At 45.8% G+C, this 25575-nt stretch overlaps 1 protein-coding gene across 1 annotated transcript in view; it reads right to left on the reverse strand.

The window, feature by feature from the left end:
• Window positions 1–496: 496 nt before the first annotated feature.
• Window positions 497–25575, reverse strand: part of FAM171A1 (family with sequence similarity 171 member A1) — a 163726-nt gene continuing 138647 nt past the window's right edge. The window contains exons 6-8 of the mRNA XM_034930040.3: window positions 9822–9938; window positions 4857–4971; window positions 497–3456 (exon numbers count right to left, since the gene is read on the reverse strand). Of these exons, the coding sequence (XP_034785931.1) occupies window positions 1770–3456; window positions 4857–4971; window positions 9822–9938 (1919 nt within the window). The 3' untranslated portion in view covers window positions 497–1769. The remainder of the gene's footprint in view (window positions 3457–4856; window positions 4972–9821; window positions 9939–25575) is intronic.

Below are 25575 nucleotides of genomic sequence, written 5' to 3' on the forward strand. Positions count from 1 at the left end.
ACATCCCTCTTTACCTGAAACACATCAAAATGTTATTTGGTGTTCTTGAACAAAACTACAGACAAAGGTGGATTTTTATAGATTTTAACCCTAGAGGAAATTCCTAGGTGTCTAGGTGGTGGGTCTCCAAATACAAGTCTGACAACTGCATTGCAGACTGCCACCAAGGAAACAATGACAAAGACTTTTTTTTTGTTGTTTTTTGAGACAGGATCTGCTCTCTTATCCAGGTTGGAGTGCAGTAGTACCATCCTCCCACCTCAGCCTCTCAAGTAGTGGGGACTACAGGCATGAGCCACTACAACCAGGTAATTAAAAAAATTTTTTTTCACAGAGATGGGCTCAAGTGATCCTGAGCTCAAGTGATTCTCCTCCTTTGGCCTCCCAAAGTGCTGGGATTACAGGTGTGAGTCACCATGCTTGGCCTGACAAAGTCTTAATAACAACTTTGAAACAGATAATGACTCAGAATGAATTCAAATGACCACAAAGACAGTTTTCCTTTTCTTCAGAGTTTATTTTGAATTTTCATTTTTGGATAACCAAGCAGCTCTTTAAGAAGAATGCACAGAAGAGTCATTCTGGCACTTTTGGATAGTACATAAGATTTTCTTTTTTTTTTTTTAAATTTTTTTTAATAGTCACATTCAGCTCACTTGCTCAAACCAGACTCCCACGTTGGGTGAGCAAGATGAGCCCATAGGATTCCAGAGTTAATACGTAACCGTATATACAAACAGCCAAAAAACCATAATGGTGCCACAGGGATGGAGCAGGGAAGGGCATCTCTAACGTGTCCTCTAGTCTATCTTCGCTAAACAGAACCCACGTTACACATGATAACTAGAGAGCACACTGTGTTGAAATGAGGATGCTGACCCCAAATGGCACTTGGCAGCATGCAGTTTAAAGCAAAAGAGACATCCTTTAATAACTGTATAAAATCCAGGCAGTTCCATTAAAGGGGTTAAGAAAACCAACAACAACAAAAAGCGAGGGACTGTCTGTTGTCACTGTAAAAAAGGCACTTGGAGTTAATGGGACCAGGATTGGAGGACTCTTAGCTGATACAGATTTCAGTACGATTTCATTAAAAGGCTTGGATGTTAAGAGAGGACACTCAGCGGTTCCTGAAGGGAGACGCTGAGATGGACCGCTGAGAAGCAGAACAGATGAACACAAAGGAATCAAATCTTTACAACCAAATTGCATTTAAGCGACAACAAAAAAAGGCAAACCCCAAAACGCAACCTAACCAAAGCAAAATCTAAGCAAAATCAGACAACGAAGCAGCGATGCATAGCTTTCCTTTGAGAGAACGCATACCTTGAGACGCTACGTGCCAACCTAAGTTCTCAACGACAGCTTCACAGTAGGATTATTGTGATAAAAATGACTCAAGCGATGCAAAAAGTTTCATCTGTTCCCAGAATCCGAGGGAGAACTGAGGTGATCGTTAGAGCATAGCGACATCACGTGCGGTTTCTTAATGTCCCTGGTGGCGGATACGCCGAGTCCTCGGAAGGACATCTGGACACCACTTTCAGCCACCTCCTTGCAGGGGCGACATCCGCCAAAGTCATCCTTTATTCCGAGTAATAACTTTAATTCCTTTCTAACATTTACACAGCAAACAGGAATGCAGTAAACGTCCACGTCCGTCCCACGGCTGGGCTGCCGTTCCGTTTCCTCCACGAACGGGTACGCGCTTCCATGAGAAAGGATATTTGGCAATTTTATATTCCACAGTCAGGTGGGTCTGCGATAGCTCATTTAATGTTAAACGCCATCAGGGGCCTCTCCTCCCGTTTCTGCCAGGGGCTTTTCTTGTCTTCTCCTTGGTCATCATCATCATCGTCTTCCTCTTCCTCGTGGGCAGATCTTCTCTGGTGGGGGCTGGCTGCTGGCTCCGAGGGGGCATCCGCAGTCCGTCTGGTCGTCTCCTCCTGCAGGCTGGGCAGCTGGCCACCACTTCTCCGACTCGACCCCTCCAACAAGCATCGCAGGGCACTGTCCTCGGGGGTACAGACCGTGGTCCCACATTCGCTGCCACTCTGTTCCACGTCATCCAGGTACACGAGCTGCGTGTAGGCCGTGCTGTCTGGGGCTCGAGGCTCTTTCTGCTGGTGCTCTTGGACGGGCGGGTAGTTCTGCTGCAGAGACAAAGCATCTCCCCTTCCCTTCCGGGCTGATTTTGGTTCATTCATATCTACGCCAGAGTCCAAACTGGCATCATTACTTCCGTTCCTTCCAGCTCTTTGGAGATCAATGTATGAATGTCTAACGTGAGCGTTGGACCTGCCATCCAAGGAGACGAACCACGCCCGGGGGTGCGGAAGCGGCTTCCCACCTCCAAGCTCCATCAGGGCCTTTTCAGTCAGGAGCTGCACCTCACTGTTCATCTGAGCCAAAGCCGCGTCGTTCAGGGAAGCTGGGATGGAGAGAGACTCCGACATGGATGCGTTCTGAGGGCTCCACTCCCGGGTGCCCGCATCCTGCAGGTGCTGCTGAGAGATGGCCTGGGAAGACAGGGGCTGGGGCTGGATCTGTGAGGACGGGTGTGGGAAGATCCCGGCATGGGGATTGGACAGCTCAGCCTGTAGTCTTTCTATCTCAAGCTGCTGATCAGCCGGGACGACGAGGGGCTGGCTGACATAGGAGTGGTCCCCGGGGAGTTTCATATAATGAGCCGGGATGACCAAGGCGGGCAGTACTTTCCTGTAAACGCTGTCATTGACCTGGTCGACAGAACTACAGCAGATTAACTGGCCGGGCCGTGGGAAGGACGTAGGTCTCTCGAGGTGATCTACTGATCGCGACATCATACATTCAGTGGGTCTGCGGTCCAGCAGCTGTTCTTTCTCAGGTGATGAAGGCGCGGGGTACAGATGTTCCTGAATGGTGAGTTTGCTTCCCGTGGAGGCTGGACCTTCTCTGTCCTGCTTTTCAAATAAAGGCTGTGAGAGCACGGTGTTGTAACTACCCCTGTAGTCATCATTGCCCGAGGACTCGTAGCCTTCTCTTTCCATAGATTTTCTTGCCTTTAAGGGAAAAACCTCCACTGACTTACGGTAGTCTTTCCCCAGCGTCCCACTTGGAGTGAGGTTATCAAAGGAGATCTGGCTTTTATCCTCTTCCTTGCAAGAGAGGAGCTCCTCCCGGGAGCTAAATTCCTGGGAGGTGCTGTAGGAGAGCTTGAGCATGGGGGTGTGCAGGTCCCCTTCGCCGCCCGGAGACATCATTTCCAAATGGACTCCACTCATCAGCTCCTTCGTGCCGGGGGCCTCGGGGCGGCCGTGGCTGGTGACGGACAGCGGGCCAGGGAATTCTGACGCTCGGCGTGAAAACAGCAAGTTAATGTGTGACATGGACGTGGACTGGTCTCTTTTGGAACTCTCCAGTCCTGCGGGGAGCTGCAGTTTTCTGTGGTGCTGACGAGGTTTCAAGCACTTCCTCCTGCGCCCAAAGACACAATCCAAAGCCAAAGATTAGTGATTCTCACAATGGAAAAGTTTCAAGTTTCAGGTAAAATCCTAATTCTCAATTTCCATGGGGAGAGACAAAACAAAACAAGTCAGGAGCAGCCAAAAGCCTTCTCACCCCACACCCTGTCCTTTTTTTTTTTTTTTTTTTTGAGACAGCATCTTGCTTGCTCTGTCGCCCAGGTTGGAGTGCAGTGCTATGATCATAGCTCACTGCAGGCTTGACCTCATGGGCTCAAGTGATCCTCCCACCTCAGCCTCCCGAGCAGCTGGGACCGCAGGCACATGCCACCACGCCCAGCTAATTTTTGACTTTTAGTTTTTTTGTAGAGATGGCCTGTGTTGCCCAGGCTGGTCTTAAACTCCTGGCCTCAAGCAATCCTCCCCCTTCAGCCTCCCAAAGTGCTAGGCCTCCATGCCTGGCCCTTATCCTTATTTTATCCTTATTAGAGTAGGATAATCGAGAGATTTCATCTTTTACTGTCTGGAGAGCCCTTTGCCTAAATGAATTCAATGTATGACATACATTTTTCTATGACTTAAAAAAGTCAACAACTTATTAAAGAGTCTCAAACGTGACTAAAATGCTTTGCATTTTTAAAAATAAAATTTTTCCTCTATAATGCCTTTTTAAAATAGCTAAACTTAAAGGCTTTTATAAGCCAAGTTACTTATTTCAAAGGGGTTACTCAAGAGTTGACAATAAATATTCTTGCAAACTAAACAGACACGGCATCTAAATAAGAAAAAAAATTTTTTTTTTGAGATGGAGTCTTGCTCTGTTGCCCAGGCTGGAGTACAGTGGTGCAATCTTGGCTCACTGCAACCTCCACCTTCTGGGTCCAAGCAATTCTCCTGCCTCAGCCTCCCAAGTAGCTGGGATTATAGGCGTGTGCCACCATGCCCAGCTAATTTTTGTATTTTTGGTAGAAACGGAGTTTCACCATGTTGGCCAGGCTGGTCTCGAACTTCTGACCTCAAGTGATCCGCCCACCTCAGCCTCCTAAAGTGCTGGGATTACAGGTGTGAGCCAACGTCCCTGGCCCAAATAAGAACAGTTCTGCTTTGCCCTTCAGAGTATCATCTCTTAATCAGCGTTCAGGAATACTCTGAATAAATCATATAACTATTGTTAAACTCTTTTTCATAACTCCCCTTCTAAGCAATGTTATCCACGCAGCATGCTTTATACATACTATTTGTTAAGTTGCAACTTAGATCACAAATGTGAGTTCTTACTTTTTCATGGGAAGAAAAAGTACTTCAATTTAGAAAAATTAAAAAAAAACCCACCTCCATATTAATGCTTCTAAGTATCAATTGCCCAAGAAACTGTGAATTAAAAAAGATATTGCCAAAATGGTAACACTTTACCTGCAATAATATAAAAGGAGACACAGCAAAACCAAAAGTATGAAAGCCATTCCTCCTAAAATGGCCAAAAGAAACACCGTGTGATACGTGGTAATGTCCTGTGTTACAACGGGACCTAGAAGGTCAGAAAATGGCATTTAGAGTTTTGAACACCTTTAACTCAAAAGAGGGATCATTCATTGAGAACGCAGTGTCTTGTGCTTACTCTTCTTGGCTGGGGCATAGAGCAGTGGCCAGAGGAAAACACCCTTGGATCATGCACTTGGGGTACCACCAGCATTGCATTAGTGATTAGCATGACTATTATGGAAGCTCCCACGGCCAGGAGAACTTTGAATACTCAAAGACAAGATGTGGTTACGTCAAGGGCCCCTCCTAAGCGGAGAAGTGCGCCTCACTTGGTAGCATGTGCCGCATTTGAAATACATGATCTTTTAATTTTAATTTTTTTTTTTTTTTGAGACAGGGTCTCATTCTGTCACCCAGGCTGGAGCGCAGTGATACAATCATGGCTTACTGTAGCCTTGACCTCCTGGGCTGCATCAATCCTCCTGCCTCAGCCTCCAGCATAGCTGGGACTACAGGCACGCACCACCACACCTGGCTAATTTTTGTAAATTTTTTTTAGAGGCAGTGCTCTCACTATGTTGCCTAGGTGGGTCTTGAACTCCTGAGTTCGAGCAATCCACTGCCTCGGCCTACCAAAGTGCTAGGATTATAGGCATGAGCCACTGTGCCCAGCCATATGATCTTTTCATACAAGAAAACGAACGCATGATGATATAATGACTGGGACTCTCACCTTCAGAAAGATGGCCTGACTATCTGGGAATTTTATATTGCAGCGGAAAAAAAAAAAACCCTACAAAGTTTTATTTTCGCTTTTCCCGGGCAGTCAATCATTACCGTCTGGAGAGCCCCTAGCCCAAATGAATCAGTTTAAATGTATGACATACATTTCCTGTGACTTAAAGAAGTCAGCAACTTTTAAAACTTAATACAGGTATCAAATATGACTAAAATGATATCCATCTTTAAAAACAAGATCTTTCTCTACAATGCCTTTTCAAAATAGCTAACCTTACGTGGACAGAGATCTCTTTAGAACTTATACATAAGGTTATCAAAGATAAAAATATTTTAAGTTTATGTTGTAAAAAATCCCAAGAGGTAGCTTAACTCACATTTTATGTTCCGTAGTAGTACAAATCTATCTTAATGTTACTAACAACAGATCAGCGACAACAAAAACCTCCCAACATTCCAATATTTAGGTATTTATTGGTGTCCGAGTTTCCTGGCAGTGTATGAATACATGGGTCGAAATGAACTGGCCTCATATTATTTCAGGGTAGCATGGCTATGATTATTAAACACCACAGACACCCATTTGCTTATTTTTGATTTTTGATATTCTAAGACATAGATTTTAAAAAAAATCTTCTTTAGGGGACAAATCTCCTAATTTAAGACCTAGATAAACCCAAGATTTACCAGTTTTTGAAAATAGGGATGTTACTTAAATTCACAAGAAACACCATTCTCTTTCAGATATAATTACTTCAATGGAGTGCGAGGAGGGGGTTAAAGTTTACAAAAATTGGAAAAATAACTGACAATTAGATACTGGCTTACTTGTTCAGAGAAACAATTTTTTTTTTTTTTGAGACGGAGTCTTTGCTCTGTCACCCAGCCTAGAGTGCAGTGGTGTGATCTCAGCTCATTGTAACCTCTGCCTCCTGGGTTTAAGTGATTCTCCTGCCTCAGCCTCCTGAGTAGCTGGGATTATAGGCGCCCGCCACCATGCCTGGCTAATTTTTTTAAGTAGTGATGGGGTTTCACCATCTTGGCCAGGCTGGTCTTGAACTCCTGACCTCATCATCCACCTGCCTCGTCCTCCTAAAGTGCTGGGATTACAGGTGTGAGCCACTGCACCCGGCCCAGAGAAACAATTTTTTCATGCAAAGACAATAGACAATTCCCACGGATGTAGCAAAGCTTTGTCAGGAGTCACCAAGAAACTTAGGGTACACATAAAAGTATTCCCAAATACTGATGCTTCGTCCTTTAAGTACTCAAAGCACTATTTTTTTGTTTTGTTTTGTTTTGAGACGGAGTCTCACTCTATCATTCAGGCTGGAGTGCAGTGGCACGATCTGGGCTCACTGCAACCTCTGCCTCCCAGGTTCGGACAATTCTCCTGCCTCAGCCTCCCGAGTACCTGGGACTACAGGCGTGTGCCACCATGCCTGGCAAATTTTTTGTATTTTTAGTAGAGACAGGGTTTCAACGTGTTAGCCAGGATGGTCTTGATCTCCTGACTTCATGATTCGCCCACCTTGGCCTCCCAAAGTCCTGGGATTACAGGCATGAACCACCGTGCCTGGCCAGCATTACTGTTTTAATCTCTGCCAGTACAATTCTTTATAAAATTCACAGCTATACTTTACTTCAAGGAGTTAAGGAACATAACCCAAATTATTTTGTTGTTGCTTTTGAGTTCATGAAAGCCCAATATTAGTATAATTTTTTGTAATAAAGGTGGGTTGTGAGATGACTGACATATGTATCCCCACATTAAATACCATCAGAGGCTGTAGTGGGTATGCTTTGTGTTATTTTTGAGATGGGGTCTCACTCTGTCACCTAGGCTGGAGTGCAGTGACATGATCATAGCTCACTGCAGCCTTGAACTCCTGAGCTCACGGGATCCTCCTGCCTCAGCCTCTCAAGTAACCGGGATTACAGGTGAATGCTACCATCACTGGCTAATTAAAAAAATTTTTTTAGAGATGGGGCCTTGCTGTGTTGCCCAGGCTGGTCTTGAACTCCTGGGCTCAAGAGATCATCCTGCCTTGCCTCCCAAGGTGCTGGGATTACAGGTGTGAGCTACCATGCCCTGGCCTGTGTATGCTTTTTACAGCCTTGAGTCTCTTCCTTCACTGCTAGGAAGCTCTCAGGGGAGCTACGTCTGGCAGTTCCTTCATGCTGCCTTACAAAACCATATACTGGACAGGCGCAGTGGCTCATGCCTGTAATTTCAGCACTTTGGGAGGCTGAGGCGGGTGGATCACCGGAGGTCAGAAGTTCAAGACCAGCCTGACTAACATGGTGAAACACTGTCTCTACTAAAATACAAAAATTACCCAGGTGTGGTGGCGGACACCTGTAATCTCAGCTACTCCGGAGTCTGAGGCAGGATAATTGCTTGAACCCAGGAGGCGGAGGTGGCCATGAGCTGAGATCATGCCATGGTACTCCAGCCTGGGCAACAAGAACGAAACTCTGTCTCAAAAAAACAAACAAACGAACAACAACAACAACAACAAAACCAAAACACACAAAAAAACAAAAGCATATACTGATCTACTGCATGATGGGAAAACTGATAGCTGAGACTGAAATACATCTAAAATTAAAGTTCATTTTAATGCGTGGGCTTTATGGCATTTATTTTAGTACTTAAGACAATTCTTTTCCTTCCTTTGTTCCTCTTCAGTCATAATCTAGGTATTTCAGATTCAGAGAATGGGGCATTTCTGCGTGTGGTTCATGCTTATATCACTACACAAATAATAGCATCAAGGGAAACACATTATTCTTTTTTTTTTTTTTTTGAGATGGCATCTTGCTCTGTTGCCCAGGCTGGAGTGCAGTGGCACGATCTCGGCTCACTGCAACCTCTGCCTCCCGGGTTCAAGCGATTCTCCTGCCTCAGCCTCCCAAGTAGCTGGGACTACAGGCGTGTGCCACCACGCCCAGCTAATTTTTGTATTTTGAGTAGAGATGGGGTTTCACCATGTTAGCCAGGATGGTCTCGATCTCCTGACCTCATGATCCGCCCTCCTCAGCCTCCCAAAGTGCTGGGATTATAGGCGTGAGCCACCGCGCCTGGCTAAGGGAAACACATTACTCTTAAAACAGATGTGAAGTGTAAATTTTCTTAGTATGGTAATATAAAGTCATTGTAACACATTTTTCCACACCTGTTTAGGAAAGACCTCCATCAAATCAGTTACTTTGTGAGTCTAAGTGCTAATTCCAGTGATAATTCCATTGCTAAAATATTTGAACTTGCATTTTAGAACTGCCTTCATGGTTCATTTACAAGAGACACCTTTTAATCACAGCACATTTCGACCTAGCTAAGTCACCTACTTTATTCACCAGTCTTGAATGTGCATGACTTTTAGACGTCTTTAAAAAGAGAAATCATAAAGATTTGCCATTTGAGCATAAAGATTTGCCACCAAGAAAGAGATTTACTAATGAAGGCAGAAGGCAGTCCAAGTAATATAGATTCTAAAGGCAGCTTGAGCAACAGAAGCTACCACTGGAAATAATTCTCCTGAGATGACCATTTTGAAAACAAAACAAAACAAAACAAAAAAAACTCAACAATTCTAGAATATTTTTGGGGGTAACATAGGTTAAAAAAAATAAACTATTAGTCACATTCTGAAAGATATGCATTAATGTACATATCCTAAATGGAGGGGAAGATTCTCGTAGATACAAAGCAACTGGTTTGCGTTTAAGCCATTTTGGAAATGCCCCACCAGGCTTTTTGCCCCCAGTGGTGACTTCCCGCTAGCATCTCTGTGGAGTGCTTTTCCCCACATGTGTGCCCATACCAGGCCACAGCTGTTTCAGGAATTAGGGGGGAGGTCTTGCTGGTCTCTGTGGGCTTTTGATGAAGAATTCCCTATGGCAGCTGTCTGAACAAAACAGCCACTCAAGACTATTTTCTATGCATTATTCTTACCCTAGATGGAAGATTTCCAACCAGAAGTCCCCCACCCCCGCGAAATACCTTCTTTACGTCATCTCATTTTCAGACTTTTAACCATGTTTGAATAAGATGTGATCACCCTGCTGAAGTTATTTTCAAAAGCATACTTAGCCTGAACCCTCAAAGACCAAAGCAACTGATCCGCATCATCGCAAGTGTTGGCTCCGTGTTACCTGGGATGGGAGGGGACATGGCGGCCACCCAGTACCCCAACTGGGGGGCAATGTACGTCCACGTCAGCTGGCTGCCTTCCTGGTGCACAAGACCCAGGCCGCTCTTCAGCCACGTTCCTGTGGAATTGAGAAAGAGATGTTAGCTACAAGCACACCAAGCTCCTTTGTAAGGCTTGAGCATATTGTAAAAGTCATCTTCAATATCTTAAATGTCATGTTTATGACCTATAACACAACCAACATGGCCAAAGTGTCATCTAGGGACCCCAGGCAGCTTTCTGGAGAAATTCTTTTCAATTTCCTTTCAGGGAAAGATAAGCAGCTTTAGTGTTCCTTTGCCTTCTCAATTAAATTACTTTCAGCCACTTTATCAAACACCCCTCCTTCCAATCACAGATGATTTTAGCAGAAGCCTTTGGAACTCAGAAGCAGAATACAGGCAGCATCATGGGGGCTGGTGGGAGTGAAAAGAGAGGGGAAAATCCGGCTCTATTCAAGCTCTATGTCCTTGAGCAAATTTTCTATCCAGAGCTGCAGACTGGCTATATCAGAATGACCTAGGGGTGTTTTGAAAAAATAGATCCCTTCATCCCATCTTTGCAAACTCTCACCCAGTAACCCTGGCTTCAGTGAGCATTTTTAAAAGCTTCCAGTTTGTTCCAATGCTGGGAAACACCAAATACATCAAGGTCCCTGCTGTATCTTCCAGTTATTACTTTAGCTAGCATTTGAAAGTAACAAGCACCTGCTATGCACTAGCTATTCACAGCATACGTGTCTTATAATACACCATCTATAATTCTCACCACAACAATGAAGACTGGGGAGTTACAAAACTTTTCCAAGGCCTCTCGGTGGCTGAGAGCAGAGTGGGAATAGAACCTGGGGCTGCCTGACCTCAAGGCTGTGCTATTTCTTCTGCTCTACCAGGCTGCATTTCCTAGAAACCTTCCCAGCATTTGATTGCATTTTTACTTTGTGAAGTTTCTAGGAGCAAACTCATTGAAGAGGATGAACTTGCCCAAGGTTGTTGGGCTATTTCCCAGCCAAAAATGGATGCCTTTTCCTGGGCTCACCTGCAGAGAGCCTTGCTCTGAGGCCTGCGATGGCAGCTGTGGGCAGAAGGCCAGGGAGAGGCTGGGCGAACCTCTAGACGGCCCGCACACCCACTCCGACCTATCAGCATGGAGATGTCCCGGCATACACAGGCCTCCTGTGCAGCTCACCTCTCTCCTATAATCATCCTCACCTGAAATGGCTACGTGGGCGACCCTGTGGCTCTAAGGCCTAAATAGACCAGCTGTGCACCAAATGCAGGCATGCATCATTTAACAGGGATACATTCTGAAAATGCATTGTTCATCGCTGTGCAAACATCATAGAGCGTCCTTATGCAAACCTAGATGGTACTGCCTCCTACACACCTGGGCCACACGGTCTAACCCATTGCTCCTAGGCTACAAACCCGTACATCGTGTGACTGCGCTGAATGCCATAGGCCACCGTCACACAATGGGAAGTATCTGTGTATCTAAACATAGAAAAGGTACAGTAAAAATACAGAATTATAGTCTTATGGGATCATCATTGTACATGTAGTTCATCGTTGACCCAATCATCATCCTGTGACTCATGCCTGTATTCTACCCAAATGCTTGCCTTGCTTAGCTACACGCCTCATGCAGAGGTGGTGGTAATGGATTTTTATTCCCCCTGAAGAAAGAAACAACACTTGGGTTGCTTCGAGGCCTTATCAGTTGCCATAGCAACAGTCAAATGCAGTGGGTGGAAAGATGCCCTTGGTGATGCCTCCCCTGGCAGCCGCTCCTCTGCTCACATGGCAGCGGCACACAGTGGGCAGGTGGGACAAGTCGGGCACCAGTGAGGGCTCGGCATCTCCCCCTTCCCACGCCACAGGCTGGATCACTGCACCAGCGGGTTTGGGCTCCAGAAAGAGCAGACTGTAAGCAAGGTTTTGCAAACGGGTATGAGGGCAGGGATGCCCGGTTCTGGTCCATTTCCTGAAGCGCACCCTCCTAGAAATCACCCTGTTCTACAGGGCTGTTGTACTAGGGGAGCGACAACGTAAGATGTTTGACACATTGAGGAAAAAGGGCTGGGCATGGTGGCTCGCCTATAGTCCCAGCACTTTGGGAGGTCAAGGTGGGAGGATCACTTGAAGCCAGGAGTTCGAGACCAGCCTGGGCAACAGAGTGAGATGCCATCTCTACAAAAAATAATTTTTAAAAAGTAAGAAAAAGGTTTTCTCTGATGGTAAGAAAGCTTCCTCGAAGGTAGAGAATGTTTGCGACTGCTCCTACTCCCGCTCCAGGCTTGGCGCCCGTTCAGCTCATGACTTACACGTCGTATCCCCTCCCCAAAGCTGGCCCACTACAGTGATGCTCTCAGCCTCTCTGCATCAGCCAGGAAATGGCTGTGCATTCTCTGGTTTGCTGTTTTCCCCACATTAGACTGTTGAGTCACTGCTTGTCAAACAGAGCAGATTCTGGGTTAGGCTAAACGGGACCCAGAGGGTGACAGCTGGAAGCAGAGTAAGTCCTGCTCATTCATGAGTGCACACCTGCCTTTCTCCTGCCTTTCTCCCTAAGTTGACTTTCCCTTCTAAAACACACGATAACCAATTAAAACAGACTTTAAAAAATAGCTCCACATTGGCTGGGGGTGGTGGCTCATGCCTGTAATCCCAGCACTTTGGGAGGCTGAGGCTGGTGGATCACTTGAGGTCAGGAGTTTGAGACCAGTCTGAGCAACACAGCAAAACCCCATCTCTACTAAAACTATGAAAATTAGCTGGGTGTGGTGGCTCCCATCTGTAATTCCAGCAACTGGGGAGGCTGAGGCAGGAGAATCACTTGAACCTGTGAGGCGGAGGTTGCGGTGAGCTGAGATTGAGCCACTGCACTCCAGCCTGGGCGACAGAGCAAGATTCTATCTCAATTTAAAAAAAAAAAAAAAAAAAACCCTCCACATTACATTTGGGACAAGCCTAGTGGGTGACCACATATACAGACCCCACCAGACTAATGAGTCCCCAAGTTCACTCTGGAGGGCCTGCAGTCCAGCAGTGGTGCTGGTGGAGGCCAGAAAGTCCATTGGCTGAAGAAGACATAGCTGCTTGGAGGGTCAGCTAGGAAACACCCACCTGGGGTGGGTGTAGAAGGATTGGGATGAGTTTAGTTTTGATGAACAGGCAGGGGTTGTCAGTGATGGGGAGAGATGGGGCAGGGCGGGAGCCAGGAGAAAGAGAAGGAGGACATTCTGCCCAGGGATCAGTGTGTACAAAGGCCTGGTGTGGTGGGCCTGGATGACATGTGAAGATGGAAGTGGGGATGGGAGCACAGAGGCCCCGGGTGAACAGGACGGAGCAGCTGTGCCCGGGCTGGAAAGGAGTTAGGCATCCTTCTGGGACGATCTTCACACCCCATTTGCTGCAGGAGGACATGGGGGACCTGGAAACGGAGGCACACATGGTTGGAGCTTCTCCCACTTCCTTCCTCTCTTCTACCCCTGATAGGGTTTGGCTATGTCCCCACCCAGATCTCATCTTGAATTGTAGCTCCCACAATTCCTGTGTGTTGTGGGAGGCACCTGGTGGGAGATAACTGAATCATGGCGGCAGGTCTTTCCTGTGCTGTTCTTGTGATAGTGAATAAGTCTCAGGAGATCTAATGGTTTTATGAGGGGGAATTTCCCTTTACAAGTTTTCTCTCTTGCCTGCCACCATGTAAGATGTGCCTTTTGCCTTCTGCCATGATTGTGAGGCCTCCCCAGCCATGTGGAACTGTGAGTCTATTAAACCTCTTTTTCTTTATAAATTTCCCAGTCTCAGGTATGTCTTTATCAGCAGCGTGAAAACAGACTAATACAGTCCTCAACCCCCTCTTTAGTTCCTGCCAGGCAGTCTTCACAATGCACACCTCTACCCATTCTGTGACTTTGCCTGCAAATGTAGCTCCAACCTCATATAGTTTTTCTCTCTTCCAAAAATCTACCCAGTCTTTCAAGATTCAAATCAAGCCCACTGTTTTTCCAGAGGCCTTTCTAGGACACATGGGTCTTCCGTGTCTTGGCACATCCTGGGCAAGTGTTACTGCATCATCCATTTGCCAAAAACACACGTTGCCTTCTGTGGCTAGCCTGTGGCCCTCAGTCTTATCTCCTTTCTTAGATCGTAAACTCCATGGGTGTGGCCTGTGTCTTGTGTTCCTTTTGTTTTCTTCTCAGCACCTAGAGATATGCATAGAGTAGGAACTCCAGAGAACTTCAGAATGAGTGGAAGCTACAGGTGCAATCAAAAAATAATATCTGGTAACCTGTGAAAGGCTGGGTGCAGTAGGCAGGGAAGGATATCCCCACGGCAGTCTGATCATGCCTGGGATGCTGCCCTTTCAAACTAAAGGGAACAGAACCAGCTGGGGAAGAGCCTACTATGGCTAAAGTGTGACACTCTTTGGGGATTCAACAATCATGCTGTTACTGGCAAAATCATTTCATGCTTTCCGTGTTTTGCCAGTAACAGCATGCTTTCCCAGGGAGTATGGGAATTAGCAAATTGTGTACTAGAAACACATGCTTCTCATGGCGGAATCCTGATGCCACTGTGGGATGCAGACAGTTTCACCACCGGAGCAGCGGGCACCAGGGCCAGGATTCTTTACTGGTGGTACCGGATGGCAGAGCACACAGGCCTCTGCAAAGTCTCTTCTGCTGAATATGGGATCGCTGGGTGTTGCAACCAGGAAGGGCGCCCTTTCATCATGCGGTGAGAGCCTCGGGCACTGCTGAGACAGAGCAAGGGAGGAACCAGGTTGTTCCTGCTGCACGGACCAAAGAAAGCTCCACTGCAAGGCCTCTCAAGTCGGCCCACCTGCCCCTAAGCATGGAGGCCTTGGGATGCTCCTGGGTGAGGACATCTGCCCAGAGGGCTCTCCTTCTTAAGCCTGTCTCCTTGGGGTCTGACAGACAGCAGTCCCTAATATGACAGCAGCCCAGCTGGGCTACCTGCTCAAACCCCCTTCACCCTGAGCTTCTCTTTCTGCCCTTCCCAGCCTCTTCCAGGGGCTTACCACTGCCTCTTAGTGTCCTCTGCACAAGCAAGCAGATGAGGTGGCCGCTGGGACTTGCAGACTCAAGGCAAGGTCATGTGGTGAAGGCAAGCAGGACCCTACAGCCTCCTTCTGCCTCGCCCCAGAAACCCAGACTTCTTCCTGCAGAAGCCACACCACTGCAGCTGCGCCAACCTGGTCGTGCAGCCGGCATTTTAGGAGGTGGCTGGACAATGACATGTGCCTCTCTGTTCCAATCAACGCCTATGGCTGGGCCTGTTACCGGGACTGCATGTGTGTGAAGGTTACGGGGTGATCTCTCTGGCATCATGAAGGGATGAAATTCTGCGTTACTGAAATTTCTACATCATTGATTGTCACATAGTTTTTAAAGCATTTGAACCCCCTCTTTAATTGATTCTTAGGCAGAAACTAATATATGAAACAGATAAAAGGTAAGCTTCCCTGCATGAGGGCAAAGAGATGTCCCCCCCAATCCCCACCACAGCCATCCCCAGGACACCTCCTCAACCATCTGGGAGCTACTCTTCTACATAACCTGACTCTTTGCCAAAACTGGAAAAGGCCATTTATAAAAATTCTAAAAAGCATCATTTCCTCCTGCTCTGTGAATGTGAATACAATTTTGACTTTTCTTCATCCCTCAGGGTCATAATTATGATCAACTACAATGCTAGGTTCTGACATATGAATGTCCTTAAGAATACAGAGGTGGGGATTATAAGTTGTTTGCTCTTGTGCTGAATACTCCCGCCTACCCTCATGTTTATTTCCCTTTTCTTTCTTCCTTATAACTTGTTATCAGTGTTCTGTTATCAACTCTGCTCCCCCACCACAACCACCCCCCAGCTTCCCACCTGGAGCTGTATGCTATTGGGAAACACACAACCTTATTACAGTTCTGTCTGAAATAAGATACACAGGCAGTGTGAGGGACAGGAGGACAAAATCAGATACGGAACAGTGATACATATATTTCTTTTTAGACAGAGTCTCATTCTTTTGCCCAGGCTGGAGTGCAGTGGTGCAATCTCAGCTCACTGCAACCTCTTGCCTCCTGGGTTCAAGTGATTCTCCTGCCTCAGCCTCCTGAGTAGCTGGGATTACAGGCACCTGCCACCACAACCAGCTAATTTTTTGTATTTTTAATGGAAATGGAGTTTCACCATGTTGGCCAGGCTGGTCTCGAACTCCTTACCTCAAGTGATCCATCCCCCTTGGCCTCCCAAAGTGTAGGGATTATAGGTGTGAGCCACTGCACCCGGCCGGAACAGTGATATTTGAAATCCAAGTTCAGTATTGTTTTCTTCCACACCACACTCTCAGGTCAGTTTTTGTCTGAATTGTCATTTTCTTTTTTTTCTTTTTTGTTCTTTTGAGACAGGGTCTTGTTCTGTCACCCAGCTGGAGGGCAGTGGTGCAATCATGGCTCACTGTAGCCTCAACCTGCTGTGCTCAAGGGATCCTCCCATCTCAGCCTCCCAAATAGCTGAGACTACAGGCACGTGCTACCATGCCCAACTAACTTTGGTATTTTTTGTAGAGACAGTCTCAATATATTGCCCAGGATGGCCTTGAACTTCTGGACCCAAGTGATCCTCCTGCCTTGGCCTCCCAAAGCATTGGGATTATAGGCATCAGTCACCATGCCCACCTTGAAGTATCATTCTTTAGAGTTAGACCTTACACAATGGAAAGACTCAGAGATATTTTCAAGTATAAACAATTTGTTGAACTATCTTACTAATTTTTTGAAAATGAGTAATGCATCCAGCTGGCAAGGTTCACTGGGTGTAAAGCATCATGCATTCTTAATTTGGAAGCTACATTTAACTACAATGATTATTACACATAACAACTGACAGGCAGGGAAAGATGTGTCCTGCAAGATCTGATGCTGTCTCCCAGCAATCGCCAAGTGTGCTGCTTTCCTGCTTGGTTACCAACCAGTAATGAAATCTACTTTTATTTGCAAAGTATAAAGAAAAGTGAGTTCAAAGATTTAACAAATGGCCATCAAAAGAGAAAAGAACTCTAAAGTATGAAAAACGGCCCAAAACAATGTCTAATTTGAATATGGCCTAAGGAGATCACAGTTACCTGGCTTTTCCTGCCTGGCACATTTACTCTGCCTGGAAACTCCCCCGTAGCAGCCAATTACCTTCTCACCATTGGGTAAGAAGCAGACAGACCTGATAGTACAAGCACTATTGACTTTGAAAAGATCGTACCTGAAACTCACATGTTAAGAGATTCTTAAAATCTCTTTTTGAGAAAGAGATTAGCCAAAGTACAAGAACAAAGTGGGAGTATTTTTTTTTTTTTTTTTTTTTAAGAGACTGGGTCTTGCTTTGTCATTCAGGCTGGAGTGCAGTGTTGCTATCTTGGCTCACTGCAACCTCTGGTTCCTGGGCTCAAGCGATCCTCCCACTTCAGCCTCCTGAGTAGCTAGGACTACAGGCATGCACCACATCTGGCTGATTTTTGTATTTTTTAGTAGAGATGGGGTTTCACCATGCTTCTCAGGCTGGTCGCAAACTCCTGGGCTCAAGTGATCCTCCTCCTGCCTCTTCCTCCCAAGGTGCTGGGGTTGCAGGCGTGCGCCCCGCGCCAGCCCAAGTGACTGTTCTTATGCTGAGATTTGTTAGCATGTCAGACCTCAGAACACTGGGCAGATAAACACCCAGCAGCATAAAGGGTCAATGGACCATACAGATGACTTCCCTGGATTGACATGATCCTAAATGTGATATCCAAGTCTGCCACTTCCTAGTCGTGTGCGCTGAGGACATGCTGAGGATGACACAGAAGAGGAGCTGAATGTCCCTGTGACATCAATGAACCACTGGTGCAATCCTAGAGCCACCTGCCTCATGTTTCTTTGTCACGTAAACACTAAATGGCCTCGTCATTTAAGCGCTTGTAGCTGGGTACTTTACTTCTTGCAGCTAATGTATTCTAATAGATGTATTTTTCCAGAAAGAGGCTGCGGTGAATTCTACTAGGTCTATAAGCTGGGACTCGGAAAGAAATGCCACAGCCACTCAGAAATCCCACTGCCAAAAGTTCTATCAATGAAGACGTGATTGTCCACACTGTGAAACATAGCCATTTCTACTCCTACACCTACATTCGCACTGTGAGAGATTTGGGAACATTTAGGATGGGGGGCAAGGTCACTTGTGCTGGTGCAGGCATGGCCTTGGACTGGGGAACCTGCTGTTGTTTCATTTTTCAGCTGTGGGCTCTGCCTAATCACTAGCTTTCTTGGACTGTCATGGCTTTGGATGAATAATTAGCATGGAGTGAGCACTAGCTCGTTTGAGGAATAATCTTCTTAAGAGGTATGCACCTCTCAGATCCATGGCAAACACTCATCATCATCATCATCATCACCACCATCATCACCATCGTCACCACCATCATTGTCACCATCACCATCATCACCATTGTCACCCCATCACCATAATCACCATCACCATCATCACCATTGTCACTCCCCTCACCATCATCACCATCGCCACCATCACCATTGTCACCCCCATCACCATCACCATCACCACCATCACCACCATCACCATCACCATCATCATCATCATCATCACCATCATCATCACCATCACCATCATCACCATCAGACCTTTCCAGATCCCTGAACATGCTAGATTTCTCTAGAAAACAGATGACTTGCTTCCTAGGGCTTTCATCTGCATTAAGCAATAATCTCCATAAGTTCCTACCAACTGTATATATAGAATTATCAATATTTAAGTCTATGTTACTGTATACTTTAACAAAATCAGCATAGAATCACATTAAAATCAAATAAAAAGCCATCAGCCCTTAAACCACATTCTTCAGTATGGCAGAAACAGTGACAATTTCTACATTTATGACACTGTGGGATAGTCCTCTTTTTTTCCAAATTAAAGTCTACGGCTTTGAGTAGCTAGGTTTCCTTCTTTGGAATTGTTTTTCCATGAAATATGTCAGAAGTAAACATTCCTTGTTAATTATATAGCAAAGTATTTGCCCGGTGGTCAATTATCTAATCATTCTTGTTGAAAGCAATCAAACTGAAGAGCAAAAGTTATGTGCAGATGGTTGGATTCTCATAGCTGTAGGCAAGTACATTTCAGGACTGGTTTAAACAAGAATAAAATTAAGGGCAACTCATTGTAACCAACGACCTTCTGTTTGAAGCATGAAATCATGAATGTGTTGAATATTAGAAATTAAAACGATGACTGTATTCAGCTGCAACACATTCCCTGGGTATTTTTAGGGTAGTTTTTGAGAAAGATTCTTAAATTTAAGCAACTGATTTTTTTTTTTTCTTTAAGCTTTAGCTGAGCTATCGTAAGACTTACTGAAACAAGTTTTAGGAAAGAAGCAGTTATGGGAAACCACAAAATACTGGCAGACTTATAGAAAGCTTATTCCTTAAATAGATAGCTAGAGGTATTAGGATACATAATAGCATTAATAAAATTTAATGAGAGACTTCTGAATTTACAATAGATATATATACATTTCCTGAAAGTAGGTCAGAATACAAGCTAATTAGCCCCATCTGGAGAGAAATTTTGTTCATTACCCACTGAGGCCAATACCCATCTTGCAATTACATGTCAGAAGGGACTGGGTGGGGAGCACACAAGGATTGTGGGTGGCACAGCCATTAGTCCCCTGCATTGGAAAAATCCTCAAGATGAAAGACAGCATAACAGATAATTTGCAGAGAATAACTGAGCGTTCTCATAACAGAGAAATTACAAATCTGGAGACATGTGGTAGGATACTTGCTAAAGAGCTTGTTGACACAGAGATCTTGCTAAGTGCAGGTTCTGATCCAGAGGTCTGGAGGAAAGCCTGAGAAGACAATTCTTATTTTATTTTATTTTTTTCTGAGGCAGGTTCTCTCTCTATCACCCAGGCTGGAGTGCAGTGGTGCAATCACAGCTCACTGCAGCTTCGACCTCCTGGCTCAAGTGATCTTCCCACCTCAGCCTCCCGAGTAGCTAGGACCACAGACACATGCCACCACGCCTGGCTAAATTTTTATTTTTTATAGAGATGGGGTCTTGCTATGTTACCTGAGCAGGTCTCAAACTCTTGAGTTCTAGCGATCTTCTCCCCTTGCCTTCTCAAAATGCTGGGACTACAGGTGTGAGCCACCGTGCACAGCCCTGAGAACGCGGTTCTAACGAGCTCCGGGTGATGCAGGTGCCGTTCATCAGCAGATCTCACTCCGAGTAGCAACGCCTCTCTAAATTATTTGCCCTTTTGTGGGTGTGGCAACTCTGTCAGGCAGAATTGCCACACCCGCAAAATGCCCTAATGCCATTTCCTACCATGTGGCTGTAGCGGGTTCACTAGGTGGCCAGTGCTTGAAGCAACTTCAGAAATATTTCTGATATATTCAAGAAGGAATCTGGTCAATTGTCAGACTATAGGCCAGTAGTCAGTGCACTCAAATGCCTACAGATGGCTGGGTGTGGTGGCTCATGCCAGCAATCTCAGCACTTTGGGAAGCCTAGGTGGAAGGGTCTCCTGTGCCTAGGAGTTTAAGATCAGCCCTGGCAACACAGCAAGACCACATCTCTACAAAAAATAAAAAACAAAAAAATTAGCCGGGCCGCGGTGGCAGGTGCCTGTAGTCCCAGCTACTTAGGAGGCTGAGGCAGGAGGTTTGCTTGAGCCCAGGGGCTTGAGGCTGCAGTGAGCCACGGTCATGCCACTACACTCTAGCCTAGGTGACAAAGTGAGATCATGTCAAAAAAACAACAGCAACAAAAATTTCAAATGCCTACAGATGCCATTGTGTCCTTGCCTAGAGGGATGTGTTGCTTAGTGACCTGGCTGGTTCCAAGCTTGAGACCTCTGCACTGACCACTGTTCCTGCCAGGGAGGTCCTGTCCCCGAGATAAGCCCACGTTAGGATTCTGGGTGTTGTTAGGATCTCAGCTCAAATGTCACTTCTCTAAAGGCTCTGACCAGCTAATGACCCTCTCCACCATCACTCTGCTTAATTGTTTCTCCGCCATCTGAAATAAACTAGCTCATTGTCGGTCTCCTTCTTCTAGAACAACAGCTTTGTAATTATAGGGCCCTTCCCCAGCTTGTTTCGCCATTGTTTTATCCCAAGAGCCTACAACAGAGTAATGTCTGGCACAAAGAAGATGTTCAATAAATATTTGCTGACCGAAGGAACTGTTTGATTTTTTTTTCCCTAAGTGAAGCCAGGAATAGAATGCCATGGGAAATCTTCCCATTTTTTAATGTTGGCGGTAAATTCAAACACAGCAAACAAATATCCCCAAACGAACTGTATGGGCCAAACAAAATACATCTGGAAACAGGGGGTTGTTCTGCATTCCCAGATCAGCCCATCATTCTATTCAGCCACATTAAGTCTTGGCATTGAAGCGGGAATCCACAAAAATCTGATAAACTGGGAAAGGGGATTTGGAGTCTGAAGAAATCACGTTTTGTGTCTCCCCCTTCCCTAGGATGTCCCATGAGTGTGGGAAACACTCAACTCTACTGAGCTAAAGTTCCTTTCTGATAAAGACGGGAGTCCCCCACCTCCAGGGTTGCTTTGGGAATAATGGTGTAAAATGTTGGTTTATAGGAATACCTGTTTTTCTAATGGATAAGCTCAGCTAAGAATGAATAGATAAAAACATTGTTTTTTTCGGGCCAGGGGCAGTGGCTCACGCCTGTAATCCCAGCACTTTGGGAGGCTGAGGCAGGCAGATCACGAGGTCAGGAGATCGAGACCATCCTGGCTAACACGGTGAAACCCCGTTTCTACTAAAAAATACAAAAAAATTAGCTTGGCGTGGTGGCCGGCGCCTGTAGTCCCAGCTACTCAGGAGGCTGAGGCAGGAAAATGGTGTGAACCCAGGAGGCGGAGCTTGCAGTGAGTGGAGATCACACCACTACACTCCAGCCTGGGTGACAGAGCAAGACTCCGTCTCAAAAAAAAAAAAAAACAAAAAAAAAAAACCATTTTTTTTCCCTAAAGGATCTAAGTTGTGATCCCATTTTTCTTCCCCTTCAGTTTAGGAAAACTTCAAACTGCATACTGGAAATGGCTGGGCTGCCAGATACAAATACGTGTACATGGCGTACTGCAGGGACAAGCCAGACACTTCTGTGGAAGCTTCTAGTGAAGGACATTCTGCACATGCCGGGTGTATTCAGGGTGTGTGTGTGTGTGTGTGTGCGCGCGTGTGTGTGTGTGCGTAAAAATAATTTTAAAGGGGTGATTCAAAGGAAGGGGCAAAAAGAACCACGATGGCCTGGTGTGGTGGCTCACGCCTGTAATCCCAGCACTTTGGGAGGCTGAGGTGGGTGGATCACGAGGTCAGGAGATGGAGACCATCGTGGCCAATGTGGTGAAACCCCATCTCTACTAAAAATACAAAAAGTAGCTGGACATGGTGGCACATGCCTATAATCCCAGCTATTCGGGAGGCTGAGACAGGAGAATCGCTTGAACCAGGGAGTCAGAGGTTGCAGTGAGCTGAGATCGTGCCACTGCACTCCAGCCTGGTGACAGAGCAAGACTCCGTCTCACAAAAAAAAAAAAAAAAAAAAGAACCACGACATCAAAAATGTGATACATGGCTGGAGTGTACTAGGTGCTTTACGTAAATGATCACACTTAGGTCTTACGCAACCTTGGAAGGGAGATCTTACAGATCTCATATTTGAGGCCAGAAGCATTAGGTCCAGAGACATTAGTAATTTGCCCAAGGACAGGCCCTCTCCTAACATTTACAGAACTTGAGAAGTTTCAGGCATGATGAATGCACAAAACTACATTCAAAAGGAAAAAAAAAGACATACAAAGTGTTGATCTTCTTTTAAAAAATCATGTGTTAAGTGAGTGCTAATATAAAAGAGATTACAGCTCATACAAAAGTATAAAACCAAAACAAACTTACAAAAGAAACAATAAACAAAGCTACAGTTTCAAAATAAATTTCGAATTAAAAACATCAACTTAATGGTGTACCTGATGACATATTGTTACCCGTTGAGGGTAGCTGCCCAGGTTCTTGGCATTTTGAACAAAGAATTGGACAAAACGCACAAGCAAAGCAGCCAAAGCAGAAATTTATTTTAAACGAGAGTACACTCCACAGACTGGCAGAGGCTACAGCAAGAGGCTCGGGAACATTGGTTACGGAATGTTCTGAGGTTTAAATACCCTATAGCAGTTTCGTATTGGTTCACTCTAGTAGCCCATGAGCAGTCTCTTTGGTTACGGGAGGGGAAAAGTAGGCTAGCGACCAGTCTGATTGGCTGCAGGAGGGGACCGATCAGACGTACTTTTCTTTTCTTTTTTTTTTTTGAGACGGAGTCTTGTTCTGTCGCCCAGGCTGAAGTGCAGTGGCGCGATCTTGGCTCACTGCAAGCTCTGCCTCTGGGGTTCACGCCATTCTCTTGCCTCTGCCTCCCGAGTAGCTGGGACTACAGGCACCCACCACCACGCCCGGCTAATTTTTATTTTTTTTTTTGTATTTTTAGTAGAGACGGGGTTTCACTGTGTTAGCCAGGATGGTCTCCATCTCCTGACCTCGTGATCCGCCTGCCTCGGTCCCCCAGAGTGCTGGGATTACAGGCGTGAGCCACCGTGCCGGGCCGATCAGAGGTACTTTTCATTTTCCAACTGCCAGGCAGAAAAAGGAGGGGTTAAAAAGTAGCCCCTATGCCAGGCGTGGTGGCTCACGCCTGTAATCTCTGCACTTTGGGAGGTCCAGGAGGGCCGATTACCTGAGGACAGGAGTTTGAGATCGGCCTGGCCAATATGGTCAAACCTCGTCTCTACTAAAAATACAAAAATTAGCTGGGCAGGCGCCTACAATACCAGCTACTTGGGAGGCTGAGACAGGAGAATCGCTTGAACCTGGGAGGCAGAGGTTGCAGTGAGCCGAGATTGCGCCACTGCACTCCAGCCTGGGAGACAGAGCGAGACTCTGTCTCAAAAAAAAAAAAAAAAAAAAACCTCTGATATCCAGTCAGCTGAGTCGGCCTTAGGTTCTCTGCCTTCAGACCCAATTCTCCTGCCTCAATATTACTGAACTGAACTTGTCACTGGCAACATACACATGACATCCATGGCTAGGTGGGGCTTCTTTCGAGCTTGGCATGACTATGATTCAATTCTTCCACCACCTTTCTCAAACTGAACTGTAAAACTTCCCATCTCTCAACATACTTTAATTCCACCTGTCCTTATTATGCTGGTGTTGTATCATTTGTATATTACATTTACCATGGTTCATTCTCATTTGTCCTATTCTATCCAACAGTGTGTTCATAAATGCAGATTCAGGCAATAACATTATCTGATCGTTTTAAATTCTGTATTGAATTCAGATGATGCAGAATATTTTCATGTTAAGTTGTAAAAGATCATGATCAAACCCCAAACTCCAAATTTGAAAATCCTTGCAGATGATTCCCAGGCCTCAAAGAAGCGGTCTGGATCTACAGGCTTCAGTGGGAAACGCTGAATCTCACTGGGGAAACCTTGGATACCTGGAACCTTCATCTCTCCCCAGTACCCATCCTCGGGGTCCTCACCTACAAGGTGAGGATAACACAGGTTGCTGGAAAGAGCCATGGTGTTCAGCCAGGAGAAAGGAGTGAGCAGAGCCAGGGAGCACATTAGGTTCACACACTAGACGAACACTCGCTTTGGACATCAGAGACTTACGTTCCTGCTGTACCCAAATTAAAAGGCACCACTTATTGTGAACTTTAAAGTTATTTGGAAGTTCAATCCCAAACAATGATGTTTCCAAATATGGAACAGCTAGTCAGGTATGGGCCCCGACCAATCAGACTGGATGGCAGGGCCATTCCAGCTAAATAGCAAACTTGGGTGAGACTGGGATGTTAAATTTAAAAACAGTAAGGCTTTCCTGTACCTGTCCTTTTATATCATGCTTCCAAAAAAAAAAAAATCACACACTGCGTATGGGCTAAATAATAGCAGCGATGATGATGATAAGAGCGGCAAACACATACGGAGGGTTTTCCAAGCGCCAGGCTCTGTGGTAGGCACTCTCCACTCACAGCAATTCTATGACGGAGGGGCTGGGGCTATTATGATCCCCATTTTACAGAGGAGAAAACTGAAGCCAGAGACTAAAAAGGACTTGCTCAAGACCACAAAACGAGTCACCGGAGGAGGAGTCGGCATTCAAGACCAAGCCGTCTCGGTGGCTGGGATGCATGCTGCCTCTATCCTGTTCATGAATGGTATCAGCTGTGTCTCATCCAGTGCAATATTCACATCTATCAATAATATTCTACCTTCTAATTACCCACTCAAGTGGAGGCAACTGAAACCAGGTGATACTTAAAAGTACTGAATTCTGAAATATAGTGGCTTTACTTTCCTAGTTCTTTTTCACCCAGGTTAATATTAGAATGATTGTGTTAGATGCTGTCCTTAAAATCCAGGCCAGGCTGGGCGTGGTGGCTCACTGCCTGTAATCCCAGCACTTTGGGAGGCTGAGGCAGGAGGATCACTTGAGGCCAGAAGTTTGAGACCATGCTGGCCAACACGGTGATACCCCCATCTCCACCAAAAATACAAAAATATGCTGGGTGTGGTGGCACTTGCCTGTAGTCCTAGCTACTTG

The sequence above is a fragment of the Pan paniscus genome, chromosome 8, assembly GCF_029289425.2.
Source record: "Pan paniscus chromosome 8, NHGRI_mPanPan1-v2.0_pri, whole genome shotgun sequence".
Classification (NCBI taxonomy): Eukaryota; Metazoa; Chordata; class Mammalia; order Primates; family Hominidae; genus Pan; species Pan paniscus.